Genomic DNA, 25,981 nt, shown 5'->3' with positions numbered 1-25,981 from the left:
TTATAAAATTACTGGTCTTCGTTCATTTTGCCCTCTATTTAAATTTAGTAAAATTAAATTACAAATTTCAATATAATTAATGCACTACATTAAACAATAAATATAATAAAATAAAGTATTTTAAAATCATAAATTTGTTTGAGTTTGTTCAAACCGTTGCCGCACTATCGTGTCTTCAAACAATTGCTTTTTGGTGTCACCGTTTTGAATTTGGACTTGTTCAACTTTTGCTTTTGGCTTTTTAATGTATGTTTTTATATAAAAATCGACGAATAATGTCAACAGGAATAGGTCGTTGGGAAGAAATACAAAGACCACCCATCGGGGGTAGCCACAATCTTCCTTGAAGATTAACGCAGCCATGTGAAGACAGCACCAGGCCAGTTGTATCTGTAAGAATTTATAGAAATTAGAGTATATTTTATCAACAATATAAGATTCCAAAAATATTTATGTGAGCTATAATATCTTACGGCTTTCTTTTAATATTAGTATTAGAAATAGAAAAATGTGTACCTAAATTATCTCTTTCTTCAGAATTATTTAAAAGGGATCCAAATAAATACAAGGATAAAAATCTTCAAGACAGATAACAAATAAGCCTATCAGGATACCGTGGAATTTGCCTTATACTGAATTAAAAGTAGATTAAAAAAAAAGAAAAGTGATTTGATTCAGTTACAACAAATATGATAATTTTTAATCCCTTATAAAAAACCCTAATCCAAAAACCATCTAATCCAGCAATGACAATCACGTAAGTACATAGTTAAGCTTGAAAAAATATTTGATGAAGAAATTTAAATTACGTATTGAGAAGGGTGAGAATAAAACAAAGTAGCTTTCACTGTGGTATCGCTTCAAACGCTAAACGCTTCAAATTTCAAACGAAATGAAGCGATATGATTGATTGGTTTTTACTTTTTACAAACACATTCATTCATACAACTTCGCACCTTCGCACATTATTGGTGGAAAGCATTGAGATAATATTAATATGGAGTCGATACCGCCTACACCACTTATGTTCCACTCAACATACGTCATGTGGCGTAACTGCACTCAGTCGCTTGCTCGCTCATTGGCGCGAACGTCACGCTCATTTTTTATTTGTTTTAAAGTGAAACGCATCAAATATGCCTACGTGTGTGTTACGATATTGCACAAATAATACAAATAATACGGAAAAGTGCAAAGGAATAACTTTTCAATCAGTAAGTAATTAGATAATAATTTTTAAAACTTAGTTAGAACAAAATTTTTGGCGGGCGACAATTTGCGTCATTTGTCATAGATTAAAAATTTAAGATGTGACATTGGGCATGAAATAAGTGTTGTTAGTAATATTTGCTGGCGTATATTTTTATAGTATATGTAACGGACAGTAATATGTGTTCTGTGGTAACGGACGTGACGTCGCCTGTCACCTCCGTCAAGCCAAGCCGCCATGTTGACATCCCCTCCTGCCAGCCGCCATACCACCGCCATGCCTACCAGCCAGCCACGCGGAGGGGATAAGCCTATATATTAGCTTGCCATTGCTAAACGTGGATTATTCTTGTTAAAACTTTCAAAATAAATAAGTGTGTCGTTACGCTGCAATTTTATTTTCTCCATTGCTTCACAAATCAGAAGCGGGATGAAACGACATCGGCCACAAGTTTATCGACTTCCTGACGAATCAATGTCGGAGGAAGATGAGGGTACTTCTTCACCGCCTGCACGGAAGTTGCTCAAGAATCTGCTGAAAAAAGAAGTAGTAAAGGCTTTACGCAACCTGGAAGATGACCCCCAAGCTCCAAATAAGTCAAAAGTCCATCGTGCTGCATCTTTAATCCCGGAATTTGACCCTGATAGTGAGGAATGCACGGTACAAGCATGGATTCGTAAAATTGACCAAATTGGGGAAATAAATGGATGGGACGATACAACTAAATCATTTTACCTACAAGATAAGCTGCGAGGTCAAGCAAAGAAGTGGTATAATCGTTTAGAGAACTACGATTACACGTGGGAACAATGGAAGGATATGCTATTGCGAGCATTTCCTCGATATCGCGATTATGGAAACATGCTTGAAGAATTACTACAAAGGAAAAAGCAACCTACAGAGACGATGACAAAATACTATCAAGATAAAATCGCCATGTGCTTCCGGTGCAAGTTATCCGATAGCGCTAGCGTTTCCTGTATCATTCGTGGTCTGCCACTATCGCTACAACCTAACGCTCGAGCCTTCCAATGCCACACGCCAGGAGAGCTTTACGAAGGATTTTTATGTGCACTTGACGACTACCGTACTTTACCTATCGACACAAGGTTTCATAAAAATTTGGTGAGTAGGCCATCTCACCTGGATAAAAAGTCAATGCCACCCAATGTCGAAACAGACCCGTGTCCGAGATGCAAGAAAACTGGTCATTTACTGCGTGATTGCTCCCTACCTGACACACGTACATGTTATAAATGTGGAAATAAGGGACACATAATTGCTTCACGTTGTTCTACAATTGCCACGGAAAATAGAAGATCTATCTCAACCGACAACATAAAAGAAGTAAATGTACTACGCCCTTATAATGAAATATACAAAAAGGTCGTTAAAGTCAATGGCATCCACGTGAAAGCATACATTGATACCGGCAGTCAAGTCAACGTTTTAGACGATCAAGTATCGAACGCATTGTCATTGGATGTCAAACCGACGAGTGTCATTTTAAAAGGATTCTCCGGTGGACTCTCAACGAGTCGTGGTGAAGTCGAATTTCAATTAGAAATTGACGGTATAACCATGAAATGCCACGCCTACTTGTCTAGCATCAAAATGGCCGATGTTAATCTTTTAATTGGTCAGCCTGTCATCAACAGCGAAGGTATGACATTGACAGTTAACAAAGGCCTTGTCGAATTTAATCGTACTCAAGATCCCAATCCCATTTGCGATATTAAGGCTATCGAAGACCATGATCGCTTTAAAGTCGTCACAGTCAACGAAGAGAGACTTCCACCTGGCTCTTCCATCATTCAAGTGCGGGTTCTCGGAAATAAGGTCGGCAACGATGCGGTTACACCGCCTCGGCATCATGAGCTGCAGGGAGTGGCCTACTCTCTTCCATCCACCCTGCTCACTGGTGAAGACGGGTACATCAAAGTCATCAACATGGGCTGCGAGGTTATCGTGTGGCCGCCGGGAGAGGTCCTAACCAGGGCTGAAAGCTGCCAGGAGTCTCCACTACAGCCAAATAGCCAGGTACTTACCCTTGCTTGCCATAGATTTGCCAATTATAATGCTAATAGTAAAGCTTACTAGTGATCAGCCTATTTACCGCCAGCCTTATCGATTATCGCATAGCGAACAAGCAGTAGTTCAGTCGTTATTAGATGCCGAGATTATCAAAGAGTCTGAATCTAGTTATGCATCTCCGGTCATTTTAGTCAAAAGAAAAACGGTGACAGTAGGATGTGTGTTGATAACCGTGCCTTAAATGCTATTACTGTAAAAGATAGATTTCTATTGCCAAACATAGACAATCAGGTTTCGAAATTAGCGGGCCACAAATATTTTACGAGTTTAGAATATATGGTTCAAGGCCATCATCAATAATTACGTGTTAGTAATGAAGATACACACAAAACTGCATTCTGCATTCATAACACCTCAGGGTCATTTCGAGTACACTCGTATTCCATTCGGTTTAGCGAACGCGCCATCCGTTTTTATGCGGTTGATAAATAAAATAGTTGAATCTGTAGGTAGAACTGAAAATAATAATGTTAAAAACAATTAACATGGTAAACGTGAAATTTTGGCATTTCTGGACGATTTACTCTTACCCTCGAATGACGTTATGTCAGGCTTAGACATTTTGCAAGCGGTACTTGTCAAACTTGAAGTAGAAAATTTAAAATTAAACATGAGTAAGTGTTCGTTCTTGCAAAATGAAATAACGTATTTAGGTCATAAAATATCGGCTAAGAGTATACGGAGTAAGGGCGCTTGTGCACTACAAGGAATTTTACTGTCCGGCATTCCGATTTTTTACGGTCCGGTGTGGCATGAAAAAACCGATGAATTGCTTGTGCACCTGTCCGTCTTTACTCGGATCAGTGCGGTGCAGTTCAAGGAAGTTTGGCGGTATAATGCTATCATAAATGATTGTTTTTGCATTTTACAAGAAACGAGTAAAAAATATAGAAGGTGAAATATTATATTACTTCGTTATAATAAAAAGTAAAGTTCCGTAAAAGATTTAAAATGCGTGTTTCACTTATTTATTTTAATCGGTGACGAGGAGCTAAAGCTATTCCCACTTGAACTTTAACTTACCAACACTTACTTAGATAATAATTATAGGTCAATGCTTGGTCAATGTATATAAAATAACAATACCGACTTCTCAAATCTCATTGCCAACTAAAAGAAAGTAAAACAAGAGCTTGCTTTTAATTGGCATATGCAGTAAAAACAGTAAAATCCAAGCAAGTGGGCATTCGAAAACAATTATACCTACAGCGACTCGTAGACACAAAAAACCATCCGGAATAGGGAAAAGTAAAATGTCGGACAGTAAAGTTACGTATAGTGCACAAGCTAGTATATAGATTAATGGCGTGCCATACCGGACCGTAAAAAATCGGAATGCCGGACCGTAAAATTCCTTGTAGTGGACAAACGCCCTAACCGGGCGATTTAAAGTTATTAGCGGTGTCTCGTTTTCCAACACCGACCAATGTTCATAGTGTGCGTCAATTTATCGAGTTGTGTAGTTATTTTCGTAAGTTTATTTACAATTTTGCTATCATTGCCCGCCCTTTAACCGATTTAACTAAAAAGAAAGCTTCGTGGATATGGAGTAGTGATCAAAACAATAGTTTCGAACAATTAAAAAAGTGTTTGTGTTCCGAGCCTGTGTTAGCTTTGTACGATCCTGTGCTTTGTGTGTAAATTAGGAATAGCAGATTGATGGTACGTTGCGACCCGTTTTATATTTTAGTAGGGTGACAAGTAAAGAGGAAAGCATGTATCATAGTTATGAACTTGAAACTCTTGCCGTTGTAGAATCCTTGCGTCGTTTTCGCGTATATGTGTAGTAGAAAAAAAGGTTAAGATTGTTACTGATTGTACAGCAGTCCGCGCTACGCTTACAAAACGTGACATTATACCACGTATCGCAAGGTGGTGGCTTTCTATACAAGATAACGATATAAGCGTAGAGTATAGGCCGGGGGAACGAATGAAACATGTAGAATGTAGATGCGTTAAGTAGACATCCAGTAGACACTATGAACGTGAATCGTCTCGAAGTAGCGGATTGGTTTTATATGGTGCAATGTCAGGATACTAAAAGCGAGCGCTAGAATGAAACGTAACTTCGATAGGAAACTAAAATCCGCTCACATATATAAGAAGGGTGATTTATTGCTAACGCGTCAAGCACCTACTTGTTCAGCATCCAAAGTTAACACTAAACTTGACGACTTGCATTCCGGTCCTTATGTCGTAACGAAAGTATTGGGCAATGATAGGTACCAAATTAGAAGTATATAGGGTTTACGTGGGTATAAGAGTTTTAGTGGGTTAGTAGCTGCAGATTCGTTGAGGCCCTATAAAAGTATTGTTACAGTTTCTGATAGTGCTAGCAGTTCGGATGAGCAAATGGAAACCGAAGATCTTATTGATTTATTAGAGAGCTAATTATTTTTGTTGTTCCTGTGGGAACAACTGTTTCAGGATGGCCGAGTGTAACGGACAGTAATATGTGTTCTGTGGTAACGGACGTGACGTCGCCTGTCACCTCCGTCAAGCCAAGCCGCCATGTTGACATCCCCTCCTGCCAGCCGCCATACCACCGCCATGCCTACCAGCCAGCCACGCGGAGGGGATAAGCCTATATATTAGCTTGCCATTGCTAAACGTGGATTATTCTTGTTAAAACTTTCAAAATAAATAAGTGTGTCGTTACGCTGCAATTTTATTTTCTCCATTGCTTCACATATAAAATAATAATTTTACATATTTAGAAAAGCATAGACTGGTTGTTAATTGAAAAAAGGTGAAATCATGAAATATGAAAATCAATTACTTAATCACTAATTTTTTTTTTGTTAATTGATTTTAATCAATTTTAATTGATATTGTTTAAGCTACTGACTTGAACGTATAATTGAATTATTATTTATTTATCTGCACTAATATTATAAAGAGGAAAAATTTTGTTTGTTTGTTTGATTGTAATAAATAGGCTCATAAACTATTGGACCGATTTTGATGAAATTTGGCACAGACAATCTTTAGACCCTGAGAAAAAACATAGGCTACTTTTTATTGCAAAATATGTAAAACGGGCGAAGCCAGGGCGGACCGCTAGTTCAGAGATTAATATTTTTTCTATTCAAGGTTTCCATGTCTGGGTCGTGAAGAAAGGGAAAAATGGGTAAAATTTGTCCAAAACAACCGCAGTGAAGAAACCTGGTTACCATCCGATAGAACTAGCATCTGTTCATTGCATTTTCGCGATGAGGATAAATATACCACAAAAGCGGGAAGGCGTATTCTAAAGAAGTCTGCTGTTCCTTGTATTGATGTTAGAAATAATAATAAAATTTTACGGATTTGTATAACAAATAAAATATTATTTTAGCCATCACTAACATTATTATTATTATATTTATTTTAGCCGAAGGTGTGCTACAATAGTACTGGAACAATACAAGCAATTTCTGAGCCGGGAACATGTTCTGAGGATGATGAACTAAATATAAATAAACACAATTTTTACACGGCTTTTATTTTTTTTCTAAAAAAGGCTCAATTTGTAAGGAATGAAACTTCCCATAGCCCATATTGAACCTCCTCATCCTATATTATATGCCAGATATTGTTAGCCCCGCGTAGTAAAGTCAGTTTATATCTGAAATAAATATTAAGTAAGTACAAAGAAAATTTCAAGTCAACGTGCATGTAAGGAGTGGCACCCAATAAAATAGACAGAAAGAAACAAAGTGTCGCCTCTATAGCGGTGAGTCAGTGACATCGCATAATCTATGACTGTCTAGCCGTCATTCGCGCGCCCCGCGCCGCCATCTTGGCGCACAGATTTTGTTCGTGGTGTCTGCTCCATTATTAATATTATCTCAATGGTGGAAAGCACCCTTTGACGCTTAGGTGTCATAGCGCGGCGTCAGGTTAACGCTCCGACGCAGTACGCGTCCTTTTAGCAAGCCAAAATCTTTTTTTTTTTATATAGTGGAGAATGCATTTAGGCATACCCAGGGCACTCGGGGGAAGAGCCCTGGGTTATGTCGGACTCACCCTGCTGAGTGCAGGGTCCTACCGACTAAACTCCACTGTGTTCCGCCGTGCCGCTATATTGACGGGGCCGCGGGTATTCGGTAGAACCGCGTCCGCAGAATCAAGCCAAAATCTGGTCCAATTTATGCCAAAGCCGTTTAAAATCATATGGACTTACAATTTGTAACTGTGTGATATGTTTCTTCCACCACAAGGAGTTCTTAACGCTCGGCATGGCGACGGTCAGTAAATAGTAGCTGTACATCACGACGTGGACGAAGGAGTTGATCATACCGACGAGTGTACCATGACCACCTGGAAAACAAAATATGTAAAAAAAGATTGGTTGTCTGTAAAGTCGGTTTACTGACGATAGTTGAACGTGACAACGTCCGATTGTGCTTCTTTGTCGCTCGTTCCGCGCTCTCGCTAGCACTTCAAGCCTTACACGGAACGCCTCAGAGCGAGGTAACGCCGCATGAGTCATGTTTTTTCGTGCGTGCATCCGGCTCTATCGAATTGTAAGACGTCACGTCAAAAATTTAGCATTTCGATGATACATAAAAACTATAAGTTGAAAAATGATTTTGCTCGCTCTTTCGTTCCGGTATAGGTCCAACCATTGATTTTTTTTTTATTTAGTTGCTACATAATGTGCAGCCTGAATGATATTTTTTTGTTTAAAAATAACTATGTGCACGGGCTTAATACTAAGTGCTTAGTGCTTGGCACCGACTTCAAACCTAACTAACTAACAAAATCTTTTTCATTTTTAACTTTTCCGCTTTTGAAGTCGGTTGTTTGTAACGTACTTAGTTATTTTTATTTAATACTTTTTAGTGTATTTTTCAACACGAATCAAACGAGCCCAAAGTCGATAAAGTTCAGTCAATATCTGAGTTCCTATGGCCATCTTCCGATTCCATCATCAAATCAGCTCTATGTCATGATAATGTTTCATCGCTATCCGCTCTCAATTTCAGCTCTATCGGTTACCGGGGAGTGAATCAAAATTACTTGCTAGATTTCAATTAAGTTATCGAGATCAGACAAAAATGTTCATAAATTAAAAACTGCTGGGCCTATAATAATAAAATTTTTATGGGACCAATTCGACACTATTCCGCATCAAACAAAAAAATCACGTAAATCGGTTCAGAAACCTAGGAGTAATCGGTGTACATACATTAAAAAAAAATAAAAAATATAAAATATACCGGCTGAATTGATAACTTCCTCATTTTTGTTTGAAAGACTGCCTGTTTCAGACTAGGGATCCCACCCGACTACGCTTCCCCATGTGTAAATCAAAATTATTTTGTGCCAATTGTCAAGGAATGGCTATAAAAATCTATAATCACTTTCCCCCAAATATAAGGAGTTGTAATCTTAATAAATTTAAATGGAGGATTACTTCATTTCTGAAACAAAAATGCTTTTATACGGTGAATGAATTTCTGACATGTAAGATGAACGAGGACTTGGCTTAGGCTTAAAATATATTGTATTGACTTTTGTATCTTTATTTATTCTAATTATATTATGTAAAAAAAATTAATTTCCGAACCGAATATTCGACCGAAATATTTGTTTGTAAAAATTATAATAGCTGCTATAATTTTAATATATATAATGTTAATGGGATCTAGTGTTGTGTAATATAAAATTGTTTATTGTAATTTATAATATATTTGCATGCTCAATTAAGAGCCAGAATGTTTAAGAGCCTATGTAATATGTACCTACCTAACATCTTTGTAAATCTACATTCTGCAAATAAAGAAATTTGAATTTGAATTTGAATTTGAAGCCGGTTAAAAATACACGCAGCCCTCCAATATATCTCACTTTGCTCGAACACAAGTTATATGACTATTATAATTTAGCATTTTTTTTTTATATTTAGTGGAGAGGCAGTTACATGATGAATTGTGGCTTTTTTTAATTACCTACCTACTTAGTAAACTTGGTTCATGCATTTTTTATAAGGTACATATCGAAAATGATGGTTTATAGACGTTCCAGTACTGTGTCACGTATTATTATAGAACATTCAATTAATATCCATAAAGGAATAATATGTACATTTTTGTGAGGTAAACTCTCGATACTAGATAATGTAAACGTCTGAATATCAGTACCTACCTACCTACTTTAGATAAGATTTATAAAGTTGGACTGTAATAATAGAAAAAATGTTCACTGTCTAATAAAAATTGTAGTCTTAGTCCTTCAAAACTTAGTTTTAGTTCTTTTTTTTTTGGTAGGTAGGTAGTCAACGATTTTTAAGCTATTGCATAGCTTCTATCGCGGGCCTTGAGCGCGGGGACCGAATCCAGAAATTCCGTAACGAAAAAACCTCACGCTCCCCACTCCGACGGGCTCGGCGGTGTGGCTTGAAGGCATGCTATGCAATAGCTTTACCGCGGCAGTCCCCGAGTGCCACACGTCTTTTTTTATATTTCATACTAGTGGTCCGCCCCGGCTTCGCCCGTGGTACATGTTTACTTTTTCTCTACATAAGAACCATCCTCGTACTTCAAGGAATATAATAAAAAAAGAATTATCGAAATAGGTTCAGCCGTTCTCGAGTTATGCGCTTACCAACACATTTTGCGATTCGTTTTTATATATAAGACTAGCGGTCCGCCCCGGTTTCGCCCGTGGTACATGTTTACGTTTTCTCTACATAAGAACCATCCTCGTACTTCAAGGAATATAATAAAAAAAGAATTATCGAAATTGGTTCAGCTGTTCTCGAGTTATGCGCTTACCAACACATTTTGCGATTCATTTTTATATATAAGAAGATTATTATTACATTACCTGGTAAATAAGTAGTAGCTCCCCAAATCAAAGCCACCATGCCGGTGTGATGGAACACATGAAGGAATGATATTTGATTTTGTTTTTTCCTCAACACGAAGATTATCTGAAACGAGTAAACAATAAATTAATGTATAAATACAAACCTATAGATCGAAGTGTTTTTGGATTGAAAATTGACTATCGCTATCTATGATCAAGTTGCATAACCAATGAACCTATGTACCAAATTACTGTAGTACCTACTTTTAATAACTCTATCTGAAATTTCTATCATAATAATTAATATGTTTTAGAACAATAATTATTAATTATAATCAAGTCACATTTCTTTAGGGGATAGTAAACATAAATAGTCAATTTAATTTTAAAAAAGTATTTTAAGCACGAAAAAATTTATGGCCTTTCTGTCTCTCACTTCCTTTTACATGAGGGATAGCACGCCACTGCATCTCATATTCAACAATCATCCATACCTACTAATACATACCTAATACCTAATGTTATAAACGTGAAAAATGTTTATCGTGGTACACAGTTAGATACTTATGAAAATAATGTAGAAAATAAATATAACTTCCCAACCACATACAAGTCATTCAACATTTGTATAAAAAATTGGTTGTCTGTAAAGTCGGTTTACTGACGAAAGTTGAACGTGACAACGTCCGATTGTGCTTCTTTGTCGCTCGTTCCGCGCTCTCGCTTGCACTTCAAGCCTTACATGGAACGCCTCAGAGCGAGGTAACGCCGCATGAGTCATGTTTTTTCGTGCATGCAGCCGGCTCTATCGAATTATAAGACGTTGTCACGTCAAAAACTAACCGTATCAATCAAATCCAAATACTTCAACATATAATAGTGATACACGAAGCCAGCTACGTTCATAGCATGCGGATTGTCAGTGAAGTCTACCGGCTCACAGAACCACCTATAGTCCCAACCCCATGCATATACGATCATCTGGAAATAAAAATAACATTTAAACAATGGCAAATGCCACAAAATGCAATGATAGTAATATGGACCCTCTACTCAATAAGCAGCGTTGGCCCAAAAAATGATCGTTGATGTTTGCCGCCCGACGATTATGAATAAACATGACGGCCAATCATCATATTTAGACCAATCCTGATTGTCTCTACTCGCTCAACGCTGCCCATTGTGCAGGGGGCCCAGTATAAGCAAAAAAGGTGTAGATAGGTAAACAACACAACATTTGATCTTCAAAAATGGCACACTAACGCACACAGAATAAGACGGTATAGTAGGATCATAAGGAAGAAGACAACTGAAGCAAAAAATAACATAGTTACATCTTTTTACTTATAATATTATCATAGCAGTGTTTGGCGCATATATTAATACAAAATTTGTCAATTTTAAGCCTCGTTTCCTCCAGGCAACATGTAGCTCACAACAGGTGACGCGCAATATGACGTATGAAAACGTTGCCCAACAGCGCACGACGTTGCCACTTGGCGCGCAACATGACGCGCGATTTGTTGTCTGTTTAGAGAGCACTGTTATCGAAGACTGACATATTATATAGAGCGTAGAAGGACAACATTGTTCAACAACAACAAGTTTCAAAATGTTGGACATCATATTATATAACTGCATGATATCTAAATGAAACGCGGTTTAACTCATAGATGAGCTTAGCTAAGACTTTCTAGGTTAGGGACTTGTTTCGGAACCGTAGTAAGTAAACCGTTAAAAAGCAATGATATACGTAGATTTGACGTAATAAAACAATAATGAAACTAAAAGTTTTCGTGGTTATATTTGTTCAGGAAGGGAATAAATAACAGTTAAAAATATGCGCATTAATTAAAAAATAATAGCATCCAATGATAATCAGAATATTATAAAGTTCAATAAACAATTGTTATTCAATTATACGAGTCTAAAGGACATTAACTTCTGATACATAATACTTCGTACCTTCACTCTATTTCGATTTACATAACGGACATGAAAAGCAGTAATTTTATTTGATTTTTATGAAATACTAGCGGTCCGCCCCGGCTTCGCCCGTGGTACATAATATTTACGTTTTCTCTACATAAGAACCATCCTCGTACTTCAAGGAATATAATAAAAAAAGAATTATCGCAATCGATCCAGCCGTTCTCGAGTTATGCGCTTACCAACACATTTTGCGATTCATTTTTATATATAAGACTAGCGGTCCGCCCCGGCTTCGCCCGTGGTACATGTTTACGTTTTCTCTACATAAGAACCATCCTCGTACTTCAAGGAATATAATAAAACTAGCATTCCGCCTGCGGCTTCGCCCGCGTTTTCAAAAAAAAACCCGCATAGTTCCCGTTCCCGTGGGATTTCCGGGATAAAACCTAGCCTATGTCACTCAGAAATGATGTAGCTTTCCAACAGTGAAAGAATTTTTCAAATCTGCCAAGTAGTTTCGGAGCCTATTCAATTCATACAAACAAACAAAGAAAAAATCAAACCTTTCCTCTTTATAATATTTGTATAGAAAAGAATTATCGAAATCGGTTCAGCCGTTCTCGAGTTATGCGCTTACCAACACATTTTGCGATTCATTTTTATATATAAGATTACGTATTGTGTTATATTTTGTTTGATAAGATTATAATATCTCTAACATTATGTATAATACTATCTTGAAGAATTTTAGAAGATTGACAGTTTGAGTGACAGTACGTCTCTGTGTTTTCTTATTTGAATAATTTATATTTTGGACATTACAAGTTAAATAAAGTGCCGAATCTGGTGTTACTGGGTACCGACTTAAGTATACTAAGTTAATTACTAAATGTGTGCAGTGATTTGTGCTTCTTAAGTGTATTTTCAAATCATCTGTTCGTTCAGCTGATTTTGACAAGCCGTTACGCCCGCAACTATTTGTTTGTTTTGATTGAACTTTCCCAAAGCAGACTAACGCCGAGTTTATTATATTCCTTATATTAAAAAAAAACGTTCATAATCATCTGGGGATATAGTTTTACAATAAATAATAAAATACAATTAACTAAGAAGTCAGCATTGTATCACTACCATCTAACGGACTGCAACGTAACCATCAGTGAAAGATATCAATAATGGCTAATAAGTGTTCTACTTGCGGAAAGTTCTACGCGGCAACAGATGGCGTCAAATGCAATAAATGTGGTATTGTATATCATAAACAGTGTTTGAGTCCTAAATCGCGACTTAATCCGAAATGGCACTGTAATAATTGCAAAGTAACACTTACAAAACCTGCCGACACTTTATGTTCTCAGGATGATGATCCTTTTATGGACGCAGATACACACCAAAACACACCATCACTGATGCAAGAAATTAAACTTTTGCGTTCAGATTTATCCAATTTTCGCCGGGATATGTCACAACTATCCTCCGCGATTTTACAAATTAATAAAAGGCTCGATGAGGCAGAGAACCGAATTTCAAGTTTAGAAGATCGGATGGTAACAATGCAAAACCACACTGATAACTATAACACCTTGCTTGAAACGGTTGCGCAGCTCGAAAGACGCACCAATGAAGCCGAACAGGCTAACCTACTCAATGATCTAGAAATAACAGGTCTTCCAGAACAGGGTGGTGAAAATCTCATACACGTTTCTATGACACTCGCACGTAAAATCGGCCTTACTTTGGAGGAACGCGACATTGTCAGTGCGCAGCGAATTGGGACGCGTCGTACTCGAGAGGATGTTTTATCCAAATCCAATACTTCTAATAGCCCCCCCCGCCCGCGCCCTGTCGTAATACGCTTATCGCGACGATCACTACGGGATGATTTACTGCGGGCCGCACGTGTACACCGCGGGGCCGACACCTCCGGTACTAACCTCAGCGGGGAGCCCCGCCGTTTTTACATAAATGAACATTTAACTCGTTATAATCGCAAACTTTTTTATTTGGTTCGCCAGAAGGGCTCAATGATGAATTGGCGTTACACTTGGACACGAGGTGGTCGTATATATGCCCGTCGCGACAGTAATACAAAGTCGTATTGCATTCAAACTGAAAAAGATATTAACCAAATTTTTCGGTCGGATGTCGTTTGAGATATAAATACAACTTGCATTCTATAATCGAATACGTTATATACCCCTTAATAAATTATATACGGTTAAAAAGTAATCTTGTTCAAAGTTGTAATATTGAATTTATCAATTCCAATGTGATTATCCTAAATGTATTTTTTCTTAATGTTAACCTATGTAAACTTATAACTTATGCTGATTGTTTTTTGGCAGGAATTTTATGTAATCATGTTTTTCATGTTTTTACTTGTATACGTAGTATATTATTATTAGTCTGTGTTTTTACTGTCAGATTTTTTCTAAATAATAATACAGAATGTTTTTATTGTGCTGTAGTTGTTAGGATATTGTGTTACATTTTGTTTTTCTTTTTATGTAATTTTTTAACTTATACTGATTATTGTTTAGTAGAATTACTATTTAATTATGTTCTTACTGTCAGAAATCGTCTAAATAATAATACAGAATGTTTTTATTGTGCATTAGTTGTTAAGATATTGTGTTACATTTTGTTTTTCTTTTTAAGTAAACTTTTAACTTATACTGATTATTGTTTAGTGGAATTATTATATTATAACTATGTTCGTACTGTCAGAAATCGTCTAAATAATAATGTAGAATTTTTCCATTGTAGCGTGGTTGTTAAGATATTATTATGTTACATTTGGGTCAGTTCCACAGCTTTTGTTTTTATTATGATAATGATGATTTCAGGTAGCATTTTGGATATAACCTTATTTAGTTTTAATTTAAAATGTTACATTCTATTACTATTTATTCTATATATGTGTATCTATTTTATGTATTACATCGTCATATACATTCATTTTATTCGAATAGTATCGACAAAACATAAGTTCCTATTCCTATCAAATAACCGCCATAGCAACTTTTTACTTAAACGCTTTATTATTGAGTTTTTTTACGTATTCTATTATAAAATTTTTAACTTTTTGCAATCCATCAAATCACATTCAGAGTCACCACAACATATTATACTTTTTGATGATTTTCGCATCCACACGCTTGCTATCAACCAAAGTTCTAATTCGGTTTCTGTTAAAAAAATAATAATAATGCATATTGTATATACACTCCAAGAACCCCGGTCTTGTTTTCTTCTCACTATTATTCGCTTGTTTATGATTTATTGTTGTTATGAATAATAAACGGAACACTAATTTGATCTTGGGACTACTGAACGTGCAGTCTCTTTTTACCGGCTGTGAGGAATTACAGGTGATGCTCGAAGCTCATGGTCTGGACATCCTAGCTCTCAATGAGACATGGACCAAGGAGGGAATGGAGAAGTTTGCTCCCACCATGCCTGGATACAAATTCTTAAACACACCTCGTCCCCTCGGAGGCCGAGGGGGAGGGGTGGGTTTCTATATCCGTGAAGGCTTGCGTGTACGAACTCGAGCACACCCTCCTGCTGTGTTGGAACAGATGTGGGTCGAGCTGACGGTAGCTGGCGTGGGGCGAATCGCAATTGGTACTGCTTACAGACCTGAGAGCGTGAGAGTTGCAGCTGCTATCGATGCTCTGAGTGAATCTGTGAGCTCATTCGGATATTGCACTCACATTTTTTTGCTGACCGACTTCAATGTTGATTTAGCAAGAATAGATAGGGGAGCAGCGAATGAGTTCCTCTCATTTTTGACACAGCAAAACTTATATCAACTAGTTAAGGAACCCACTCGGATTTCAAAAACTTCTCAAACCCTCTTGGACCTCATTATTACCGACAGCCCTGACATCTGTGAAAGTATTAACATTGTACACAATCAGGACCTCAGTGACCATGCTTTCATTTTCTTTAAATGTAAAATAAAAAAAATAAAACCGCCACTCAAATATAAATATACGAGATTGTTAAAAAATATAAATTTAGATGATTTTAATAAAGATTTAGTTACTTTACCTTGGAACTCTGTACAATATGCGAAAGATGTGAACGATATGACAAACATATTTAACCAACTGTTAAATAGGTTGTTCGATAAACATGCTCCATTGAAGAAATTTAAGATAAATTCATCGCCGCGTCCTTGGGTCACAAATACGGTCAGGTCAATGATGTTACTGCGAGACAGAGCTCTAATAAAAGCGCGAAAGACTAAAAATCCCGCACACTATCGCTATTACCAAGATTTACGTAATTCCGTCATTAGTGCAATGAGACGAGAAAAAACGGCTTTCTTCACTGAGTATGTAAATAATAATAAACGTAATCCACAAGCAATGTGGAATTTTCTTCGTCAAATTTCGATTACTGGTAAAAATAGGGAAACAGATAACGTGCCGCAACACCTAAACGACGCCAATGCAATCAATAATTTCTTTCTAGAAGTACCTGGAGATCCAACTATAGATAAAAATTTAATTAAATTCTATGAACATAATAGTTTTGGCCTCAATAAATTTGATATTAAACCATGTACTATAGATCAAGTTAAAAAAATAATAGCAGGTATTCAAACTAACGCGGCTGGTCATGACACGATTACTGTTGATATGATACAGATGACTCTATCGGTAACTCTTCCAATTATTACGCTAATGGTGAACACTTCTATATTTACCCAAACATTTCCGGATGCTTGGAAGATCGCTAAAATAAAACCTCTGCCAAAAAAATCTGTGGTAAAGGAACTGAAAGATTTACGCGCAATCAGTATACTACCTGTACTATCAAAAATAATTGAGCGAGTTGTATGTAACCAATTAGTCAAATTTATAGAGTGTGAACAAATTTTACCAAATGTTCAGTCTGGTTTTCGAGCGAAGCATGGCACAGCTACGGCTTTGGCCCACGTAACGGATGACATCATATCAGATAGTGACAACGGAATGGGTAATATTATGATTTTACTGGATTTCACTCGTGCGTTTGACTCCATCGATAAAGAACTTTTGTTAGCTAAATTAAAATACTACGGCGTCAATTCAAATTCTTGTGATTGGTTCAAATCGTATCTGTCGGATAGGAAACAGTTTGTCGTTACCGAAAATGAGGGCTGTTTGAAATACTCGAGAACAGAACCGACTCCGCGTGGTTGTCCTCAGGGCTCTATACTCAGCCCGGTTTTGTTCACGTTGTATACTGCCGATCTCATTGAACACATTAAACACGGTAAGGTTCACTTATATGCCGACGATACACAGCTATACTATCCTATAGATCCCAATAATTCTACAATCACAGAACGCCACATTAACGAGGATTTAGAACAAGTGTCGTTATGGTCTAAACAAAACGCCCTGGTACTTAACGCGTCCAAATCTAAATACATAATCCTAGGTACAAAAAATCAAATTCAAAAAATAAAAAATCTTAATTTTAATATAAAAATTAATAATGCACCATTAGTTGGAGTGGATAAGGTTAGGAATCTCGGTTTGATCTTGGATGGGCAGCTTAAATATGAGGATCACATAAGCATCACAATCAGAAATGCCTTCTACAGACTGAAAGTACTGTATGGTCTTAGGCAGGATCTATCAGAGAGCGTTAAAGTAATGCTGACTGAATCATTAGTTTTGTCACATCTTAATTACTGCGATACCGTCTATGGCCCCCGCCTATACGCCAAAACCGAGCGAGCAATTCAGCGAGTGCAGAACGCATGCGCTCGTTTCTGTTTCGCCATACCAAAGCGTGCGCATATCACACCTTACTTGAATAGCCAGAAAATCCTCAAGATGGCGGGTCGTAGGCAGTTACATTTAGCAGGTCTGGTACATAAGCTGGTGCACACGGGGGCTCCTGTCTACCTCTATAAAAAACTAACATGGACTCAAGAGTACCATACGAAAAATACACGAGGTAGAAGCAACAATGCCTTAATCATACCGAAACACCACACGTCAGGTTTTAAGGGTGGATTCAAGTATTCTGCTTCAAAGATCTGGAACGACCTTCCACCACCCTTAAAGCTTAGTATGTCTTATGTATCATTCAAGTGTAAATACAAAAGGATACTCTTGAACAAACAGACAGCAGAATCAACACGCAGGTAAAACAAATAAATAAAATAATAAAAATCATCTTTATTTAATAATAATATAATAACATAAATAATACAATAACAAATTATTGATTACAAATATTCCCATCCATATACATACACATATATATATATTTTTTTTTCATTCATAAATAAATACACATACATGCCCATTGCCCACATATCTATCTATCTGAATTATTTTTAATATCTATGTAAGTATATCTATATCTATATTGTTTATTTTATAATATTTATATGCATATATTATATATACAATATGTAGACGTATTTATAAATTTTTACTGTTATTGGTAGGAACAGTTGTGGATGTAATTTTTTTTTTTAATTGTATAATTAGTATTTATGTAAATGTAGGATCTCGGAAAATACGCGGGCAGACTGAAAATCAGCGCTGTTCGGGTGTTAGCCCACAGCATGGCTGAGTCTGTTCCGATTGCCTAATATATTGTGTTTACTTTTAAGTTAAAATAGTCTAAGTTTTTTGTTGGCAATAAAGCTTTTTTTCTTTCTTTCTTTCTTTCTTTCTTTCTACCTTTATTATATTATACTAGCTGTGCCACGCGGTTTCATCCGCATTCCTCCGCTCCTGTTGGTCTTAGCGTGATGATAATATTTATTATAGCCTTCCTCGGTAAATGAGCTATCTAACACCGAAATAATTTTTCAAATCGGACCAGTAGTTCCTGAGATTAGCGCGTTCAAACAAACAAACTCTTCAGCTTTATAAAATACTAGCGGTCCGCCCCGGCTTCGCCCGTGGCACTTATTTCGCAATAAAAGGTAGCCTATGTTCTTTCTCAGGGTCTAAAGATTATCTGTGTCAAATTTCATCAAAATCGGTCCAGTAGTTTATGCGTGAAAACCATACATACAAACCTTTCCTCTTTATAATATTATTAGTATTCAGGAATATATGGACGATAAAGACCCATGGAGGGTTGTCGCGTAAAAACCACAGGACAGTTCTTTGGCATATTATGTAGTTAGGTAGATATAAGTTACATATTATGTAAATTTATTGACATTATTTAAAAGAGCAACTATGGAGTTTCTTGCCGATTCTTCTCCATAGATACTGCTTTCCGAATCGGTGGTAAATGTTAAAAATACTATGTAATGTCGATTTGAAAGTGCTACATAGTAGTCTAATTGAATAAATGAATGTTTGAGTTTGAGTTTGAGTTTAAACATTTAAGTCAGTATTTATGTTAAATTGTAACGGCTGTAAACAGACCTTATAGAGAATTATACTTATAATATTAATGGTGTAACGAAATGAAAAGCCTTTTTGGGAGGCGTTTAAAAATCTAAACCATGAATAGATGCTTAAATATTTTTTTTATAAATTACTGATCTTATTAAAATTGATACGTAGATCGTTTAGAGAATAACAGACAGGCAACTATTTGTGTAAAATTCTACGTTCTTAACGTCTAACGAATTGTTTTGAACATACACACATCAACAAAGTCTAGGGATATTTGATAGGGACATTGTAAATGGAAAAACTTTGTTGACGTGTGTAACAATCACATCCGACATTAATTCAATCGTTATTGTAAGTACCTAATGATATGCCATTATTTGCCTTACCAAAGAATATAATAATATAGTTTCTGGCAATAACAAGACTATTGACATTTTCTCAAACACTGTACATAAATTTAAAAAGGAATTGCTCTCGATTGAACCTTTACCAAAACCCAGTTGATCAAATGTAGTTTTATTTTAACATTAATTGATTATTTTGCCGTCAAAATTGGCTGCAGACTGTGTGTCTTTGATATAATGTTATATTAATTGTTATAGACTACAGGCCCATGTTGAAAAAATTATGGGTCATTTGACCCACCACCTGACCTATCTAGAATGATATAAGAGCATAAAATAATAAGATTCAGCACTATGACGTCACTCGTAAGCTGTCCACCTGAGTGCAGATGAGAATTCGAATGTTCAGGTAGAGATTTTCTCTCCTTGTCTCCATGATTTTTGTACGGCGTTGCGGAATAATGGCTTAAAAGCAGTATAGAAATAGTATGACACAGATGCCGTACAAAAATGGTGGTCCACAAAGTCGGAATTTATTTTTATTTTTCGACAGTTGCCGGGGTAAATTTGGTCATTTGATTTTGTACGGCATCTGTGTTATACTATTTCTATACTACTTTTAATCAATTATTCCGCAACGCCGTACAAAAATCATGGAGACAAGGGGAGAAAATCTCTACCTGAACCTTCGAATTCTCATCTGCACTCAGGTGGACAGCTTACAAGTGACGTCATAGTGCTAAATCTTATTATTTTATGCTCTTATATCGTTCTAGATAGGTCACCTGGTGGGTCAAATGACCCATAATTTTTTCAACACGGGCCTGTAGTCTATTAGTGGTGGTTGCCTATAATTGTGACAGCACTATGTCTACGATTGTTATTACTTTAATGCTTTTATCTATGTATCAGTGTATGTCATGTTGGTGATCCTTAATGAAATAAATAAATGAGACAATTTGTAAAATGGAGAAGAACTTACCTCTATAAAGACGTAACCACATGCCAAAACTTGTACTAAATTATGTATGATCATAAATTTCTCTACATTGTATGGTGGTCTATTCTTCATCCAGTTTGGTCCGATTTTCAAGACGAATAGTAAATATAGTCCAAGTATACACAATCCCTGGTAAGGCTTCGCAACTAAGAACCAGGTTTTTGTTCGTGGATCTGAAATATATTATAAATTATATTAAACTAGCTGCTCCGCGCGGTTTCGACCCCGTGGCTCCACTCCTGTTGGTCGTAGCGTGATGATATATAGCCTATAGCCTTCCTCGATAAATGAGCTATCTAACACCGAAAGAATTTTTCAAATCGGACCAGTAGTTCCCGAGATTAGCGCGTTCAAACAAACAAACAAACAAACTCTTCAGCTTTATAATATTAGTATAGATTAGATTAGATATATTAGAAGATCGCTTTGATTTATTAAATAATTGTTATTATATATAACATTAACAATACTATAGGTACTAGCTTAACACAGTAAAGCGGCTAGCTTGAAAGAATGGTCACATGGCAAACATTTGTTGTGCAACAGTTGATCAACATTATTGATTATGGGTTAGAATGTTGCGGGAAACTTTGTTGTGGGTGAGAACTTTTTAGCATACCGTTAACAACTTTGCAACATCAAGTTTAGTATTCCCAGCAACATGTTGACAGCAGAATAATGATTCAACTGTGTTGCTTATTCGCAAACTTTGGTTACAGTGAATATAAGGCTTTATACTTTATAGTGTTATATAAGGTAATATAAATTAATAAAAGCACAAATATATAACTTAACAAAAATGAAGAAAACGACTGAAAGAGAAAAGTTAGAGATAACTTTTCAACTGCGTGAGCTGAAAATATTACTCGTGTAATGTGTTTACGACATGCAAATAGACAAACATATGAACACGTTACAACTTAAAAGTATATCAGTCAGACACTCCTATAAAACATAAATATAATAATACAATGCATGGTCTAGGCCTTTTGTGTGGGATCACAGCTTACACTAGAATCGAAACATATAATAATAAAATAAGCAAGTCATGCATAGATCACATCTACACTCGATCACACGCAAAAGACCTATTCACAGCAGCGATCGGTACGACACTAGCGGATCACCGGGCCGTAATGCTCGCTTGCGTCGGGGCTTGTACACAGGATGATACAAATTATAAAACTATGATAGATAATAAAAAATTAAATACATTACTAGAACAAATAGATTGGACATGTACGGACAATATGACATGTCCAATTAATATATATAACTATATACACGATCAATTTAAAAACTGCTATGAAAAATGTGAATTTACTATTAAAATTAAGACTAATAATAAAGAACGAAATAACAACGAGTGGATTAATAGGAAGGTTATACAAGCTTGTGAAATTAGAGACAAACTTTTTATACAGTGGACTAAAAACACAAATAATTTTATTATTAAACAAAAATATAATAAATATAGAAATTATGTAAATTCATTAATTAATAAAACAAAAAATAAATACACAAAGTATAATATCATATCAAACAAGAACAATTCAAAAAAGCTGTGGGAGATACTTAACAAACTCACTGGTAGAATAAAATCTTCTATTGATTCAATACTGCGTAATGCATTTATTAAGAAAGGGACAACAATTAACGATATTGCAAATAATTTTGCCTCAACTTTTCACAACAGTGTCAAACAAATAATCCCGAAATGTGTGGAACCATTGCTTGATAAAAAATGCTATGAACACTCGGCAAATGTAAGCATGCGATTTAAGCGAGCCGACGCCAATTCAGTGGCCAAAATAATTAGAGCATTAAATAGCAACAAAGCTCCTGGGTTGGATAGAATAAGAGCAATTGACGTTAAATTACTTTGTGAGAAAATAAAAAATACCTTGGCAAATTTAATAAACACCAGCATCATAAGTGGTAAATATCCGACAGAACTTAAAAAAGGCATTGTTCGTCCAATTCATAAAAATGGTAACAGAAACGATTATGACAAATATAGACCAATAACCATATTACCTACTATAGACAAAATAATAGAAAAGTATATTAGTAGCCAAATTTACAGTTTTTATGAACGCAACGACATATTAACAAAAAATCAATACGGATTTCAACCGCATAAAAATACAACACAGCTGCTTTCCACCTTTACAGATAGTCTTTATAAACACCTTGACAGTAAAAAGCATGTCCTAATCGTATTTATTGACTATAGTAAGGCGTTTGACACCTTAAGGCACAGCACACTGATAAAAAATCTAAATGATAGCGGTATTAGAGGAAGTCTCTTGACATGGTGTGAGAATTATCTCCAAGATAGATCATATCAAGTTCGAGTCCTCAATGCTGACAGCTACCCAGTACACGTTACGGAAGGCACGGCACAGGGCTCGGTCCTCGGACCGCTGCACTATCTAACATATGTAAACAGCCTCTCCAATGCATTAAAACAGTGCGAGATCTATCAGTTTGCTGATGATACGTGCCTAGTTTCAACTGGTAATAGTGTAGATGAGGCTCTAACAAAACTTCAAAGTGATTTTGATACTCTCATTAGGTGGTCCCACGACGCAGGATTAGTACTCAATGCTTGCAAAACAAAATTAATGTACGTTAGTTCAAGTCATAACCGCAGCGCAATTTCACCAAAATTAATAGCTCATAATCATAGTTGCCTACATTCCAAAAAATGTGACGCTATACATGCGTGCTCATGTGACGCTATAAGTCTCGTTAGCAATCACACTTATCTTGGCTTAATCATTGACGATCGATTAAATTGGAAAGCTCACATAAACCACGTTTGTGATAAGCTTAGAGCCATATTAGCTAAATTCTCTCTAATCAAATACAAAGTGCCATACAAAACGCTACTGTTACTTTATAAAGCGCTGGTGGAGTCTATAATACTATACGGACTATCAAGTTATGGGAGAACATACAAAACACATCTCGATAGCATTTTTTCACTACAGCTACGTATCCTAAAAGTAATTGTGCCAAGTAATCTTAAAACAACTTACAATGACGACTATAGAAAATTATTCTCTTTTCTAAAAATATTACCTATTCACGAACAAGTTGAACTAGTGTTATTAAAACAATACTTTTTTACAGATAATTTCATCAAAATAGAACACTCGTATTATTCAGCTCGTAGGGCGGACCTCTCAGTTCTTCAGTTACCAAGCTATAATAACCTTTATGGAAAAAGAACATTAAACTACGTAATCCCTAACTTAATAAATAGACTACCTAAAACACTTAAAGATACACTAACAGATAAAAATATTAAAATAAAACTAAAAAACTACTATGAACAATTAATTATTGATAAATATTCATAAGTACGACCATGACTAAAATTATGTATATGTATACTTATCTTAGACTAACGCCATAATTTGTATTTGAATATGTGTATATATACATAAAATACACACATCCATTATATACTGACATATAATTGTGTATGTAAAAATGTAAATCAATTTATCAATTAATTAATTCTGTAAGCGAAAATCAACACCCTGTGGGTGCAGAGTGCAGACCGCAGTTGCGATAAGATGTAGATTATTTTTTTTTTGTTTCTACCCACGTTTGTTATTTCTTATGATAATTAAATAAAAGATGTATTGTACTTAGATGTTGCGGGATATTTTTGTTAGTTTTGTGAATGAATGTCTGTAATAACTAATATGTATTTTTGTTTGTCAATATTATATTATCGAATCTTTATTTTCTATGTCGACGGCGCTGGCGCGCGGTAAATCTCTAAAGAGATTATGTTTGTGCCAGTTTAATTTAATTTATAATGAATTGTATTATTGTAGTAAATAAATAAAATAAATAAAATATGTGTGTTTGTCACGGGGTGACATTCAGGAAAAGGCAGGGCAGTAACTCTCCCCAGCACTCCCAGTACTCTTTCTTTGTTGTCAATCTTAGCTTTTTATGGCGCAAATAGAACTGACACTGTTTACAATATTCGCCATAAAGCATAATTGATTGTAATAAACTACCTTTTCGTCAAAAAAGGTCGTTTATTTCGACTAGCCAGTTATTGTATGTTTAGTCGTTATTCATAAACACCAATGTTTTCTCTATATCCTATTAATATTATACCTACATATTGATTATTACCTGCTAGTTCGTCGAAAACGAAGCCGTATCCACTCCACATCATTTTCAGGAGAGTGGCCATTTCTGCAATATCATCGTTATTTTATAAAGTTACATAATTTTGCACCAAAAGTCAAAACTGACTTTCAAAAATGTTTGAGAAAATAAGAGCAGTTACACTAATCAAACAAATAAAATTTATATTATACGGGATAAGAAGTAGTCGTTAAAAGAAAAATTATTTTGAGTGAGTCTTCAAATCCAAAACTTCACCACAGGTCTTATTATTTAAAAAAAACATTCCACAGTAAAAAATCAAAGAATCAATAATAATAATCAATAATCAATTACACAACAGATAATTATTTGTATCTACTACTTACTTTTTTCGTTCAAAAAAAATTTTAATAAAAAAAGTTAAGCACTTTTTGCTAAATAAACCAACTACGTTCAGTCGCGAACGAAGTACGCTACAAATGTATTTAAAATAATCCGTTGACATCATATTTGAATAATGAAAATCGAAAACTTTCGCTTTGCATTGCAAATTGGAAAAATCATTAACACTTTGCTGCTGTTGGTAATTCTTGGAAGTAGGACATAATAATACTGAAATGAAACTTAAACGAGCCACGTATACGTAATACTGAAATGATTTAAAAGAGCAACTATGGAGTTTCTTGCCGGTTCTTCTCCATAGATACTGCTTTCCGAATCGGTGGTAGATGCTAAATAATTATGTATTGACGTTACAAAAGTGCTTCTCGAAGAAGTCTAATTGAATAAATAAATGTTTGAGTTTGAAATATGCATAGGACACTACCTGTATAATGTGTCCCTGCAGTGGGCATTTTGGTGATGATGATGTCGATTTTTTCTTATTTTATTTAACAAAAAAAAAAGATTTTTTCGTTTATTTATAAAAAATATAATTAAGTGACAACATATAGATAAATTTGCATGCTGTTAATAAATGGCGGCTAAACATGTTGTAATAATAAATTATGTTTAATTGCAAATAAACGATTTATTTATTCATTTTGTTTTTAAATTTGTGTGACTTCAATGCAATGCAGTGAAAACAGCACAC

At 35.6% G+C, this 25,981-nt stretch overlaps 2 protein-coding genes across 3 annotated transcripts; one reads left to right on the top strand and one right to left on the bottom strand.

Moving 5' to 3' along the window:
* LOC149904872 (very long chain fatty acid elongase 7-like) lies at positions 1-25,362 on the bottom strand. The gene is made up of 7 exons (XM_090107303.1): positions 25,275-25,362; positions 24,913-24,975; positions 20,731-20,921; positions 10,943-11,080; positions 10,118-10,223; positions 7,470-7,606; positions 1-390 (listed from the first exon to the last, which is right to left on the bottom strand). The coding sequence occupies exons 2-7, from the start codon at positions 24,971-24,973 to the stop codon at positions 127-129; spliced, it is 897 nt and encodes a 298-aa protein (XP_089963429.1). The 5' UTR covers positions 24,974-24,975; positions 25,275-25,362; the 3' UTR covers positions 1-126.
* Positions 1,488-5,962, top strand: LOC149904873 (uncharacterized). 2 transcript variants are annotated; one of them, XM_090107031.1, is made up of 2 exons: positions 1,488-3,250; positions 5,732-5,962. In XM_090107031.1, exons 1-2 carry the CDS (start codon positions 1,640-1,642, stop codon positions 5,744-5,746), a joined length of 1,626 nt encoding a protein of 541 aa, XP_089963157.1. In that variant the 5' UTR covers positions 1,488-1,639; the 3' UTR covers positions 5,747-5,962. The 2 variants fall into 2 exon arrangements, 1 of the variants encoding a protein (XP_089963157.1); XR_016457219.1 differs by lacking the exon at positions 1,488-3,250 and adding an exon at positions 4,690-4,966.
* Positions 25,363-25,981: the final 619 nt, after the last annotated feature.

This window comes from Colias eurytheme, chromosome 11 (genome assembly GCF_061535395.1).
Source record: "Colias eurytheme isolate Ceu_HAF_F1 chromosome 11, ilColEury1 Martin Lab GWU primary, whole genome shotgun sequence".
Classification (NCBI taxonomy): Eukaryota; Metazoa; Arthropoda; class Insecta; order Lepidoptera; family Pieridae; genus Colias; species Colias eurytheme.
The sequence above is the reverse complement of the archived record's forward strand: the minus strand, read 5'-3'. Positions and strand labels throughout refer to the sequence as shown.